This window comes from Labeo rohita, chromosome 25, assembly GCF_022985175.1.
Source record: "Labeo rohita strain BAU-BD-2019 chromosome 25, IGBB_LRoh.1.0, whole genome shotgun sequence".
NCBI lineage: Eukaryota > Metazoa > Chordata > Actinopteri > Cypriniformes > Cyprinidae > Labeo > Labeo rohita.
The window spans coordinates 377947-391845 of NC_066893.1; the positions used below are offsets into that span (position 1 = coordinate 377947).

Consider the following 13899-nt stretch of genomic DNA (forward strand, 5'->3'; position numbering starts at 1 on the left):
TATTATAAAAACTTTGAGCACCTGCATTTGTTTGAGCTCTTCAGTGAGCGCTTCACAGGCGAGCTCGTTCATCTCAGGAGGCGGCTGTTCACTCTGGATGTCATCAACGTCGATATTCTCAGCCTGTCCATTCAGATGGTCCGGGCTAGACAGCGGCACCAGTCGATTACGCAGATTATAACCTTTCGTGGGTGTAGTCAAAATCTAGGGAGCAGCAGTACCCATTATGAGATTTCATTTGGTAATTGTTTGAAACAGACCAACGAAAAGTCTGAGCTCTCTACCTTTATGGTCTCAGCATGAATCTTGTTGAGTTGAGACACTTCTTGTTTGCTGTGGGCCTTAGTGGCCTCTAGGATCTTCTCCAGATGTTTGTTGGACTTCTCGAGGTAGCGCTTCTCAGATTCCAGTTCAGCCAGTTGTTTTCTGAGGAATGAAAATATTAATTTACCACCACTAAAAGCACTCAGTTTAACAAGCAGAGTTACAGGAATGCGACAGGAACATACTTGTTGACCTCCTTGAATTCCTCGAAGGCTTGAATTGTCGCGGTGAGCTCTGACTGTTTCTGCAGCAGCTGCACCTTCATCCTCTCCACTGAAACTGATGACAAAGTCTCCATAGTGACAGGGGTGGAGTAGATGGGTGGAGCTATAAATCATGACAGTAATTTAAGTGCCTAATCTGCCAGTGCTTCACATTTAAAGATACAGACAAACATAGCATTCCCACTTGACTTTACTGTAAAGCTATTTCATTGATTCAAATATTTAATTGCAATTAAGTGCTTTTTTTTGGAGTCAAACACATGCAGGCTTTAAGGAAGGAAAACTAAATGGGCCTTTGTGTGATTTGACCATTTTTGCAGATGACGCTCCTAGCATCAATTCATGCAACATTCATCTTCACCAATTTACAAACTGTTAAAATTTTCACCTCCTGAGCTCTCCTCTGTTCTCTGAGCCTCCAGCAGCTCCAGGAAGGTTTTTTCCAATGCGGTTAATGACTGAACCTTGGTCTCAACTGCAGATCTGACAGAATCCAGAGCTCGAAGGGCTCGAACCTCCTCCCGCAGGGCACAGTTTTCTGCTGCATACCGCATCATACGTGGGTGGTGCTCCACCTAACAAAATATATATACACACCAAGTTATTCAACTTCCAGAGACTGTAAGGATTTACAAATGTAAGCTTTTCTGAGAGTCCAGATGTTTTTATTTATTTAAATTGCATCTATAACAGTTTAGAAGAAACTGTTGTTACATTAGAAAGTCTATGACTACAAGAAGATACCAAAAGCTGGACTTTCTTGCAGGGCAGCCATCCAAAAACATACATCTAAATCTGAAGCCTGGTTCAGGGATCAGTCGTAGAATGTTCTTGAATTAATTGTTATTAAAAATATTTGGTGTAATTTGAAGAAAGCAGTGGTAACATGATGGAAACCAAAGATAATAAACAGAGCAATTCCAATAGGGTCCTCGCACTGGAGTGCTCGGGCCCTAATCAATGATCTGGAAGCTGTTTCAGGGGAAACTTCCTAAAATAGTTTACTAATGCCTTGGTTGAAATGGCAGCAGAAGGTCTTGCAGATCAAGGGGGTTGAACAATTTAGATTGCAAAAGTATGCATATGCAATTCCTAATATTTATTTCTTTGAAAAACGTTTGCATAGTTCTATAGTTACTAGAGATACAGTATATTAGCAGGTTAACACAAAAGCCGGAATAAAGACACCAGTTCAGATCAAACTAATCAATATTTTTGTATTTGCTCTGGGGAGAAAAAAAAAAAAAAAAAAAAATTGATGATTTTTCTGATCGCTATGAAAAATACATGATTTTACGGAAGCCCATTTTTATGTAATTCTGACTTTTTTCTCAGAATTGCACGTTTACATCTTTCAATTCTGACTTTATAACATAATTCGAACAATTAAATCAGAATTGTGAGATATAAATTGTGAGTTTATATCACAATTCTGAGGAAAAAAAATAAATAAACGAGAAGTCAGAATTGTGATGTTGAAACAGGCTTCCATATAATTTGGATAGAACCATATACATACATAGATACATACATACATCCATCCATTCATCTACACACACACACACACACACACACACACACACACACACACACACACACACAGTCTGGTTTATTATCCTTGTGGGGACTCTCCATAGGTGCAATGGTTTTTATACTCTCCACACTGTATTTTCTATCCCCTTACCCTAACCCTACCCCTAAACCTAACCCTTACAGAAAACTTTCTGCATTTTCACTTTCTCAAAAAAACTCATTCTGTATGATTTATAAGCTTTTGTACCCATGGGGACCTCAAGCCAGTCCCCACAATGTCAAAAATTTCAGGTTTTACTATCCTTGTGGGGACATTTGGTCCCCACAATGTAGCAAAAACAAGCACACACACACACACACACACACACACACCCACCCAGCGTTGAGTGGTAATTCAACAACATATAAGTTAAATACATACATACATAAACCAACCAACCAGTCCTCTCTTTATCAGTGCATAGATATCTCTCAATGAGTATCTCTCTAGATGAGTATCTCTCAATAGGAATCCATTGTTTCTATTCACAACTAGGGTTGTAACGGTATACCGGTATGGCGGTTTATTGTATTGTTGACATCATATCATGCACATTTACTTATCCGCGGTTTTGAAAAAAAAAAAAAAAAAAAAAAAAAAAAAAAATTAAACCAGATCTCACCCGCGCTGCCATGTATATGCAACTTTTTTCCGCTTGACTGCAGACTCCACCCATACCTGCACAGCGGCGAAAATGTCCGAGACAGAAGCTGCAAATTCTAATCTCTATCTCCCGCCGAAAAAAAAATTATAATCTGCAGTATGGGAATATTTTGGGTATCCGAAAAATGATCATAGTGTTCACGCGCTCAACAGACATGACTGTGATTGGCTACAATGGTAAGCGCTTCACGCTCCTCACCGAGCGCTCACACGTAAACACAACGGAAGCGTTTGAAAGCCGCGTCTGTCAGCGGATCAGTCTATATGCAGATGCATTAGGGATCCGCTGACACAGGCGGCTTTAAAACACTCTCGTTATGCTTATGTGAGCGGTCGATGAGGAGCGTGAAGCGCTTACCATTGTAGCCAATCACAGTCATGTCTGTTGAGCGCGTGAACACTATGGCCAATCAGCGATGTTTACAAATCTGCTCAACAGCCCTCAAATGTGAGCGGGAAATGGACGTTTTTAAAATTTCAGTACCGAAAGTACCGAACCCGGTACCTTTTGACAACCCTAATGTAAAGACGTGAACACATGAACATATCCAGAGCTACTCTCAGAGAACACTTAATGATCATTTTATGATTTTATTTAAAAGAATAATCATCAAATACACTAACTGAAAACTCATAGGTGTTTAGTACAACCTGTCAAAAAAAAAAAAAAAAAAAAACAAGTTTGGTTTAGCCTGAAGAAGTAATGACTGAAATATATTACTGTTGTGTATAGCTTTTTTGCCCATGTTTTAATTTAGTAAACCTCTCCTGTAGAGAAACAAAAGTTGTTACATTTCATCTGATTGCATTTTCAATAATATATTTTGTATTGAATTATAGAATCCAGACCAATTATATCAGACAACCCATCCAAGTTATAGCCACATTTCAGTTCCTTTTACATCCATGTTGTTGGTTCATTATGTGGTTATATGTAGTAAAAATGCTAATTTTTTACATGCTAATCATGTTTATAATTCTGTTAATTCTTTACAATGCATGTTCAACCAAAAACCATATCTCTTTTTATTCATTTAAGGGTCATTGTAGCTGATGATGATAATAATAATAATAATGATAGTTTAATACCGTATACCACGAAACCGTGATATTTTCTAGGACGATTATCATACCGTGAAAATCTCATACCGTTACAACCCTATTCACAACCTTCTCCAAATTTGTGGCAGGCATTTGCATATAGTGTGAAAAAAACCTTCAGGCTGAGCACTTTTTTGTAATCCAGTGTTTCTCATACACTGAATTATTTGTGTTGGCCCGCCACAACATCGATTTTAGCCACAAATAGATTTTCCTTTTCTCCTTGTTTTTGTAAAATACATACAATATTACTTCACTGCAGAGCTGCATGCAGCACATTAGCTATGTTTCCATCATCCTGCTTTATGTGCATTTTAATGAATCGCATCAGAAATGAATGATGGACATGCCAAATTTATAAAAAAAACAAAAAAAAAAAACAAAATGAAATCCCTTCATTCGCAAAAAAAAGTTCACATACGCTCGCTTGAAGAGGGTTTTCACTTGTGAAAACGGATTAATGTGAATAATGGGAGAAACACATTTTGCCAATTAATTTTGAGATGGGACAGCTTAATCTGACTAACCAGCGCTGCACAGCATCTGAAATGTTATGATCATTCTGAAAGGCCTGAGCAAAATAATCTGTCAAAGTATTTTTGTATAATTGCCTCCTAGAACTGTCTTACACAAAACAGCAGGCATTCACCTCCGAAAGCAAGATCGCATTTATTGCGTTTCATCTGCTCTCATCTGAGGCAGAATTACATATAATATTCATACGATATTATAATATTCAGTGGCTTCTCCTACTTTTCTTAATGATATTTAGTGTCAGTTTATTAGGAAGGGACAATTTTATTCTCTTTGACTCACTGGATGGAAACGGTGCTTATGCTTTATGCGATATTCCAATTTTGCACAGTTAAATTTGCAACTTTGGATGGAAACCCGGTTATTGACTGTCTAAGCACCTCTCTCTCACATGACAGCCAACAAATTAATACATGGTGTTGTTTCTCAATGTGTCCCTCTGTGTACAGTGCATGTCTACCTGCTCTCGAAGCAGACGTATTTCTTCCTGCAGCTGCTGGTTCTGCTGATCAGGGTCTGATCTCTGGCCTGTCTGAAGTTCTTTCTTCAGCTGAGCGATATGATCATCCCTGAACTTCAGGATCATGCGGTTGGACTGGATGAATTTCTCCTTCTGAGCCCAGGCAGCTTCCAGCTGAGACACCTTCCCCTGAAGAGCCTGTAAGCAAAACAGTAGCAGGTGGCAAAGCCTTATAACAACGTAATTTATTGATTTAATTCAACAACAAAAAGCAACTGCACAGAAACACACCTTTTTATCCTCCTGTGCTTTCTTCCAGAAGTTCATAGCCTGGATAAACTGTGTCTTATAGGAAACCTCAGTGTCAGAGTTTGCTGCAACACAAGAATCAGTTTAAACAATAATAAATGAATTAATATTATGCGTCAAGACAGATGGATTGCCTGTGTGAGCTCTGTAATGTGTGTATACCTGTTTGCTCGTCTGTTGGCGTAACCTCTATAACGCGTGCTTGTGAAAGCGCATTTGCGAGCTGCTCCTTTAGTTTTCTCACTTCCGCTTGCAGTTGTCTGACATTACCCTGAGTGTCCTCATTTACCATAGCCTACAGACAGACACGCACACAGATTAGCCTTCTCACTGCATCAGTTCTTTAAGAATGATGAGAAGATAAAGAAAAATTGTTGTTCAACCTTATTTTTGATGAGTTTGGCTCTCTGAGCGAACTGCAGAGTGGAGAGCGTCTCTCCAAAGCACTTGGAACCAGGATGAACGTTAGCGATGATGTACGTCTTAGCATTTCCACCCAGAGAGTCCTGACCATGTGAACAGCAATTAGACATGATCTACTCATCTGTATATTAGAGACACATTTGTAAAGAGCCCTCACCCGAAGCAGGAAGGTCAGTTTCGAGTCTCTATAACAAATGTGACGGTTCTTCCCATTCGACACATCCATCAGGGCCATGATCACCTGACCAAGACACATCAGTGACCGATTTATGCTGCTCGCCTCCTAAAGCATAAAAGTCCAGAGGTTACAGTTTAATTTAAAGTGGAGTAACAGAAATGTCTTTAAAGCAGTTGTTCTCAAACTGTTCAGCTATAAATCACCAGTTAAACAAGTATTGCATCTAACAACTAAATGTTTCATTTTTGGTCCACATTAGCTGTAATAGGCCAATTTTACCTGATCTGAAACTAAATTAAGTTGAATATTATTGTAGTATAATATGCGCTGTAACAACAATAAAACTACTACTACTACTACTACTACTACTAATAGTAATAATAACAAAGGTTTTGTTCAGCTTTAACAAGAACACTTATTTTGTTTGAAAATTGAAGGATTTTGAGGACATTATATTGCATAAGCACCTTGAGCCGTGAACCCTCTGCATGCGTGTCCCTCTGTCTCTCTGAGCCGGCAAGATCCACCAGGTTGAGCTGAGAGGTTCTAATGTTGACCACTTCCTGTCCAGTCTCCTTTGATTCCAGTGTCATGGTAAACACTGCATGTGAACGAGAAGATTCGCGGTTCATTGAGGTGGACGCCACCCGCCTGTTCCTCCAACCCATCGACAAGACCTGCGCACACAAACATGCAGAAATAAATCAAAAAGCTCCCAACAAATGGCAACATCATATGAATAAATGTATTTCAGTAGCTAAGAGCAGATTAAAAACATGTGTAAGACCTGATAGGCCTCTGCAGCAGATGCTGCATATTTCTCCACAGCTCCTTCTACAAAGACGCCCCTCTTTATGTCCTCTCGCAGAAACAGGCTGGTGGACACACTGTCCAACAGGTCATAAATCTGCTCATTGTAGATCTCGATGAATGAACACTTGCAGAGGAAGCTCTTCATCCCACCAGACTACGCAGGGGAATGAAAAATAAAAAAATAAAAAAAGGACCCATTAAAGTAAATGTTTAAGTGAACTCTATGATCAGTACTGTACATTGAGGAGGAAAAATTAAACTTAGCATTGTGAGCAATGTCCTGTGCACTTAATGATGAAATACTTTTTAAAGCACTTTACAACACCGAACTGAACCAGATTAGTTTTTTCAAATTTAAATGACTGTTTTCCCAGAGGATTATTATTTCACTTTCGGTGACTTTTTTTGACACTTTACATTTGCCAAAAAAAAAAAAGAAAAAAAAGAAAGCCCAGGCAACAAAATTTCAAGCAAAAGTAACATAATGCATTAGTTTCCATAAGTAATTAAGTAACGCCGTATTAACGCTATACATTACTTTTAAAAGTAACTTTCACCAACACTGATTGTTACAATGTAATGCAACAATGTGTCAAATGTTGAACTTTGTATGGGTCAAAAGGATATGTCAGCCAAAAATGGAAATTCTATTATCTATTGACCTGAAAGTTGTTTCAAAGCTGCAAGTTTCTTTCTTCAGTTAAGCACTATAGAAAATATTTTGCCAAAAAAAAAAAAACCTGTCAAATATGACCAATGGATACAGTTTTGGTTACGAACGTTCTTCAGAATCTCTTATTTTGGCTTATTTTAGCATTTCCTTTACACAGAACAAATCCCACACCAGAGAGACCAATGTTATTATAGTGTACAGCAGCCACTTAAGTGAAAAAGAAGAAGAAAAAAAAAAAAAAACAGATTCCAGCAGATCATTAAATTGACCACATATCAAATTTATTCAGTTGCTGAATTTTAGAAGTTTTTAGCTATTTCTAAAAAAAGTGCTTCCTGAATCCCAATCACACGAGCACGCACAGAATTTAACATGATACCTCAAATAATGCAATGTTACATTTATCTGAAATTTTATATTTAATGAAACCCATCTTACCCGTTCCACCTCCCTGTTGATGAGGAAGAAGAGGTATTCAAAACTTCGAGGAATCACTCCACGCATTTCATCAGAAAAATTATCCAGCTCGGAGGGACCTGCACACACAAAATACAATCATCTTTACTTGTGTGTATTTAGACAACCAGATATGAATGCAGTGGTCCCTGAAGCATCGGACGATCCTCAAATGCAAACTGTGTATGCTTTGCCTCAAGAGCAACCATACATTTGTGTTGTGTTTTACTTTCTTTTTTATATTCTTGATTTATTCTTCACTGATTTATTCATTTATAACCATTAATCATTTAATCATTTTATTATTCCATTTAATCACATAATCAGTTATAATTATCATTATAGTCATTTATATATCCATTTCATTGATTGATCAGTCATTTATATTATATTACTGTTGTTTTTATTTTATTTATTAATTTTTTTTTCCACTGTTGTTTAGTCTTATGACTGTGTGGTTTCAAGGGCTGTTTGTCTTCATGAATAAGAGATACAAGGGAATGTTAACAGAAACTCAAGGTTTATGGGATGTTGTTGTGAAGCAGTTTGGTATAACAATACTTGTTGGATTTGTGTTCTTCAGACGAAGTCTGAGCATTGAAACATACACAACTAAGACTATTCAATAAACTCTGCTCCTTTTTATCATCTTTACTTTGTCTCCTGCTTCTGCTCTTCACTTCACTGTTTTTTCCTCAGTCAACTTCTTGGCTGACAGAAGACTGTTAATAGTGTTTTGGTTACCAGACAAGACCTCCTGTTAACAGGGATTGGGTATTAGACTACTCTGCTGATGAGTTGTTCTGTTACCGGACAAACTGATATTTTCTGAAGGGATCTGGATCTTAATTGTCTAGGCATGGAGACGGCGATCTAAAAACTATAGTTTCACTGACAATGCAACAGATTACAAAATGTCATCTAAACAAATTAATGATGTTCCCTTGAATAACTAATGCCAGCTGTTGTGATAAATATATAAAATGAATAGTTCACCCAAAAATAAACATCATGGAGAGATTTTAGGCAGAAGACACAGTTTGAAATTAGAAACGTCTTGATGGATTTGTTTCTTACAAACACACAGCTTTTGGCTTCACAAACTGTAGATGAGTTTGTTTTTTCCTCACAAAAAAAAAAAAAATAAATAAAAATTGAGTAAACTATTTCTTGTTAGTACCCCTCAAGTCTACCCAGGTGTACTAGCAGAGTAACCACGTACTTTATAATGCAGTTACTCATATTACCTAAAGAGTAACACTAACATCTGACAACTACCATATGTGAAATATTTTTCTAGAAAAATGGGTTTTAGCTCATTTTCTAAACAAATGCATCTTGCTGCATATTCTTGCTGTAGATAAAATATCATTTTAACATTACCTCAAGTGTCCAACTACTTTTTGGAGCTACTGTAAGTTGTGTGCATGCACAGACAGAAGCTAGTAGGCCTATTGAAGACTTCACTTACCCAGCATGGTGAAGGTCTTTCCTGAGCCCGTCTGTCCACTTAAAAACAAACACAACATCATGAATATCTCACAGCTCTAAAACATTTTAAGATAAGCCACACAGGAACTCACTAGGCGAAAATGGTCCCGTTGTATCCATTCATGCACGACTCCACAATGTTTTTAGCCACGCTGGAGAAAACCTCCTCCTGAAAGGAGGAACAGTGATGAGATGGTAACTCAACTCATCTTCACCCAGAGACGTTGAATCTAAATAATCGCTCTTACCTGGCTTGTGTTCATGTCAGCGACATGGTCGTACGTGAAGGTCCGAGGCTCTGGTTTGCAGTGCAGCCTGACAGTGTGCGGTGAGGAAACAGTCAAACACAGACTGTGATCGCCATCTGTCGTTAACCCAGTGCCTTGAGTCAACGGCCGAACCCGAACAAACACCTTGATGGCATCTCCATCACTGTAGGATGATTTTACAGGGATAGTTCACCAAAAAAAGGTCAATTCTGCCATTCTCATTATTTACTTCCTAACCTGTATATTTTGTTTTTTTTTAATACAAAAAAAGATGGTAGCAAAACTGTTCATAACACCCACTAACTCCCATAGCAGGCTACTGTCAACATTCTTCAAAATATCTTTGTTTGTGCTGAAGGAAAAAAAAAAAACAAAGAAACTGCAGGTTTGGAACAACTTGAGGGTGAGTAACTGATGTCAGAATTTACATTTTTGGTCTCAATGGAGCACAAATTCTTTGAAACCAGTCAAATGTTTTTCAACAGTAAGATGGGAAGACATGATAAAAATGATTAAAAAAAAGAAAAAAAAATAGCAAGGATGCTTTAAATTGATCAAAAGTCACGATAAAGACATATAATGTTACAAATGATTTCTGTTTCAGATAAATGCTGTTCTTCTGAACTTTCTTTTCTAAGAAACCTGAAGAAACTCTACTCAGCTGTTTTCAACTTATACTTCTACTCTTACTAACACACATAATAATAAATGTTTTGTTTTGCTTTTTGTTTGTTTGTTGTGTTTTTCTGAGCAGCAAATCAGAACATTAGAATGATTTCTGAAGGATTATGACTAAAGTAATGACGCTAAAGATTCAGCTTTGAAATCATACATTTTAAAACATATTCAAATTGAAAATAGTAATTTTAAATAGCAAAAATATTTCAGAAATGTTACTGTTTTTGCTGTACTTTGAACCAAATTAACTGCAGGCTTAGTGAGCAGAAGAAACTTCTTTAAAAAACATTACAAATCTTACTGTTCGAAAACTGTTGACAGGTAGTGTATTTCTATATCATGATTTAGCCAAATTAATGTACTTAATAAACTAATAACCAGCGAAGATTTGAGGAACAAAGTGTTACTAATGTGTTTATGTCAGGCAAATGTCAACAAAGTAGCATCGCATATATCATAATTAACTGATCTGTTAAAACACTGAAAAAAAGGTAGATAATTAATAAAAAAGTAACAAACTCGGTGTATATAACGGTATAAAACATTCGCTCTAATATCGTTTATTCTTAAACACTCATTGCTTGTTTCTGTGTGTTCTGTGACTTAGTGTTTTTAGCTGTGTGTGTGTGTTTTGTTTACCTGTTGGCGTTTGATTCCGCGGTTGCTGCACGGGAAACATAAATGACAAAATTCATTTAAAAAGCAAAACTATAGTAAACAAGATGCTAATATAAACGTCAACAAAAGCTCGTCAGAAAACACTGACTTGTAAGTTACTACACTTCAATAACAACTTTTGTTTATCGGACGTAAGTTAATAAACAAAGTAAACGTTTCGGATAAGTTCAGTATCGTGCGAAGATTGCAAACAATACATTAACTCACAGCATGAATAAATAATTCTCACCTTTGCCTTTAAGATTCATGATTCATTCCTGTATTTGCCCTCTCTCCCTCCGTTCATGTAGGAAGGGTACAAAATTTGGCGCCTCGTTCGTCTTCCTCTTCTTTGGGTTTTAACGGCAGCCTGCAGACCGGATGCTGCACTACTGCCACCTCCTGGACTTAGTTAACATCGTCATTTTCCCCATTATTCTCATGTTATCCTACCAATTTTTGTCAAGGATCTTTACTCTGTCGCTTCAGTATACCCTTTTTTCATTCCCAGTATTTCTATTTCTTCTCTAAAGTCCTGAAATTTGACAATATTTATGGAATTGCTTGGCTGAATAAGATTTTTATTATTATTTTTTTTTAATATAATATATTTTAAGCAATAGTTAAGTTAAATAAAACTACCCAGAAGGTTGGGTTAAACATTTAACCACTCAAATATTGTTTAAAAACTACTACATGTGTTGCTTAAAATGTATTAATAAGCAATTAAAAAAAAAAAAAAAATGTTTACCATTTAATTATTATTTATTCAACTTATGAATAAATGTTCATTTACTGACAACCCAGTGCTGGGTAAAATATGGACAAACCGCAGCGATTGGGTTGTTTTGACCCAGTGGTTAAATGTTTAACCTGACCTTCTGGGTACTTTTATTTAACTCAACTATTGCTTAGAAATGACTATATTTCTTGTTTAAAATGAACCCGAAATAGATAGAAAATGAACATTTTATTAATATGTTCAATAAATGAACATTTATTCATAAGTTAAATAAATAATCATTAAATAATAAATATTTTTTAATTGCTTATTAATACATTTTCACCTTTTGATTATTGCTATGTCTCTAGTAAAGATGCGTCTGATTTTTTAATTTCCAACTTTTTGGGGGGTTCATTTTAACAACATTCAACAAATGTAGTAGTTTTCAAACAATACTTGAGTTAAACTACACAGAAGGCTGGATTAAACATTTAACCCAACCGCTGGGTCAAAACAACCCAGTCGCTGGGTCTGTCCATATTTCATCCAGCATTTTAACCCAGCGTTTTTTTAAGAGTGTATCAAATTTCCCTATTTTCTATGCAGATTTCTAGCTATATTAACAGATGTAATTTACCAGCAAGACATTTTTTTTATTATTATTATTCATTTATTCATTTACTTGCTAATTTGTTGAAAAATAAATGCAAAAAATTATTTAAAATATCTAATGTATTTCTACACTGTGTAACATAAAGTACAGTATGTAAATATTACAATATTCCCTGCATACACTATAGCTTGTTTATCCACATCTGTAAAAGGGACAAGCACTTCAATATGCACCTAAGAAAATCCTAATGTTTCTGATCTATGCATATTCTGTGCAGACTCTTCTCAGACAGAGGCCAAGTGTCTCCTATATCTCACATGAAAAATATTAGGATAAGCCAACTAGACAACACAAACACCATTTGTGACCCTGGACCACAAAACCAGTCATAAGTAGCATGGGTATGTTTGTAGCAATAGCGAAAAATACATTGCATGGGTCAAAATTACCGATTTTTCTTTTATGCAAAAAACCATTAGGATAATAAATAAAGATCATGTTCCATGAAGATATTTTGTATATTTCCTAGATTTAAATATATGTATTGCTAAAAACTTCATTTTTTTCATTCTCTAACTCATTTTTTTTTTTTTTTTTTTTTTCATCCTCAGATTTCAGATTTTCAAATACTTTTATCTTGGCTAACAAACCATGCATCAAGCTTATTTATTCAACTTTCTGATGTATAAATCTCAATTTCGAAAAATTTACACTTATGACTGGTTTTGCGGTCCAGGGTCACAGTTTATTCCACAGCGGCATCTAAGTTTTGGGATGGTCAAGGCCTGTACTTTACAAAGACTATATAAACAATTAAAAAAAAAAAAAAATCGCATCATTATTCTGCAAGTAATCTGATGCCGGTCAGAAATAGACAATCACTGCCCTTCAGAATACAGGAAATACAGGCATAGGACAAATGCTTGACACAATTAAATTTAAATGGTAAATTAAATCCAGATGTCACATGTTGAGTATATTGCCTTATTCAACATTATTACTATAATTGTTTTTCATGTCTTGCTATATATACACAAACACACACACACACAAAACATCCATTTGTGAAAATAAAATATAGTCAAATTTTATATTATTTTAAATCCATCTAATTTATATTTCTTTGCCAGTTACACTTTTTCCCTTATTTTTGTCATTTTACAACGTTTCACCATTAGCTGCAAACGCATTTTAAAGTATCTAAAAATTGGAAACTCGCCCGCCTATAATAGTTTAGAACAGAAAATATGTGAAACAGTGAACGTAAAGTCCATCAGTCACAAAATTCACTACCAGATGCGAAAGCAAAACAATAGGTGGAGAAAAGGGTCTTTGAACTTGCTATGGAAAATAACTATTTTTAAACCAGAGGCCTTAGAGGCCTCTACAGCTCAGGAACCCTATAACATTTATCAGGACATTGATACAGCATTCTTAACCAAATAAATTAAAGTAGGTACAAAAGTGCTGCAATACATTCATTTTAAATTTTCAATGTATCGTGTCAAGAAACATTTGTTTTACATTTACACCTCTTTTGTCTTACAATTTGCACTCCTGACTGGATAAGTATATGCTAAATCTGATAACCAAAATAAACCTATACACAATCCACATTTTCCTTTAGTGTTTTAACCCACCTGGTAGCAAAGTAGGATGTAACAAGGACACTCTTTCTAAACTGACATAAATTGAGTTTGTTTAGGCATAAGCTCTCTTAGCAAACTGTTACCTAA

General features: G+C 35.9%; 1 protein-coding gene across 1 annotated transcript in view; it reads right to left on the reverse strand.

The window, feature by feature from the left end:
- kif15 (kinesin family member 15) overlaps window positions 1–11165 on the reverse strand; it is a 28171-nt gene extending 17006 nt beyond the window's left edge. Inside the window, exons 1-17 of the mRNA XM_051099473.1 lie at window positions 11077–11165; window positions 10809–10833; window positions 9471–9654; window positions 9315–9391; window positions 9203–9240; window positions 7714–7811; window positions 6577–6756; window positions 6257–6466; window positions 5769–5894; window positions 5572–5694; window positions 5351–5483; window positions 5171–5253; window positions 4880–5077; window positions 937–1123; window positions 510–651; window positions 285–426; window positions 22–204 (exon numbers count right to left, since the gene is read on the reverse strand). Coding sequence (XP_050955430.1) covers window positions 22–204; window positions 285–426; window positions 510–651; window positions 937–1123; window positions 4880–5077; window positions 5171–5253; window positions 5351–5483; window positions 5572–5694; window positions 5769–5894; window positions 6257–6466; window positions 6577–6756; window positions 7714–7811; window positions 9203–9240; window positions 9315–9391; window positions 9471–9654; window positions 10809–10833; window positions 11077–11095 — 2148 coding nt within the window. The 5' untranslated portion in view covers window positions 11096–11165. The remainder of the gene's footprint in view (window positions 1–21; window positions 205–284; window positions 427–509; window positions 652–936; window positions 1124–4879; window positions 5078–5170; window positions 5254–5350; window positions 5484–5571; window positions 5695–5768; window positions 5895–6256; window positions 6467–6576; window positions 6757–7713; window positions 7812–9202; window positions 9241–9314; window positions 9392–9470; window positions 9655–10808; window positions 10834–11076) is intronic.
- Window positions 11166–13899: the final 2734 nt, after the last annotated feature.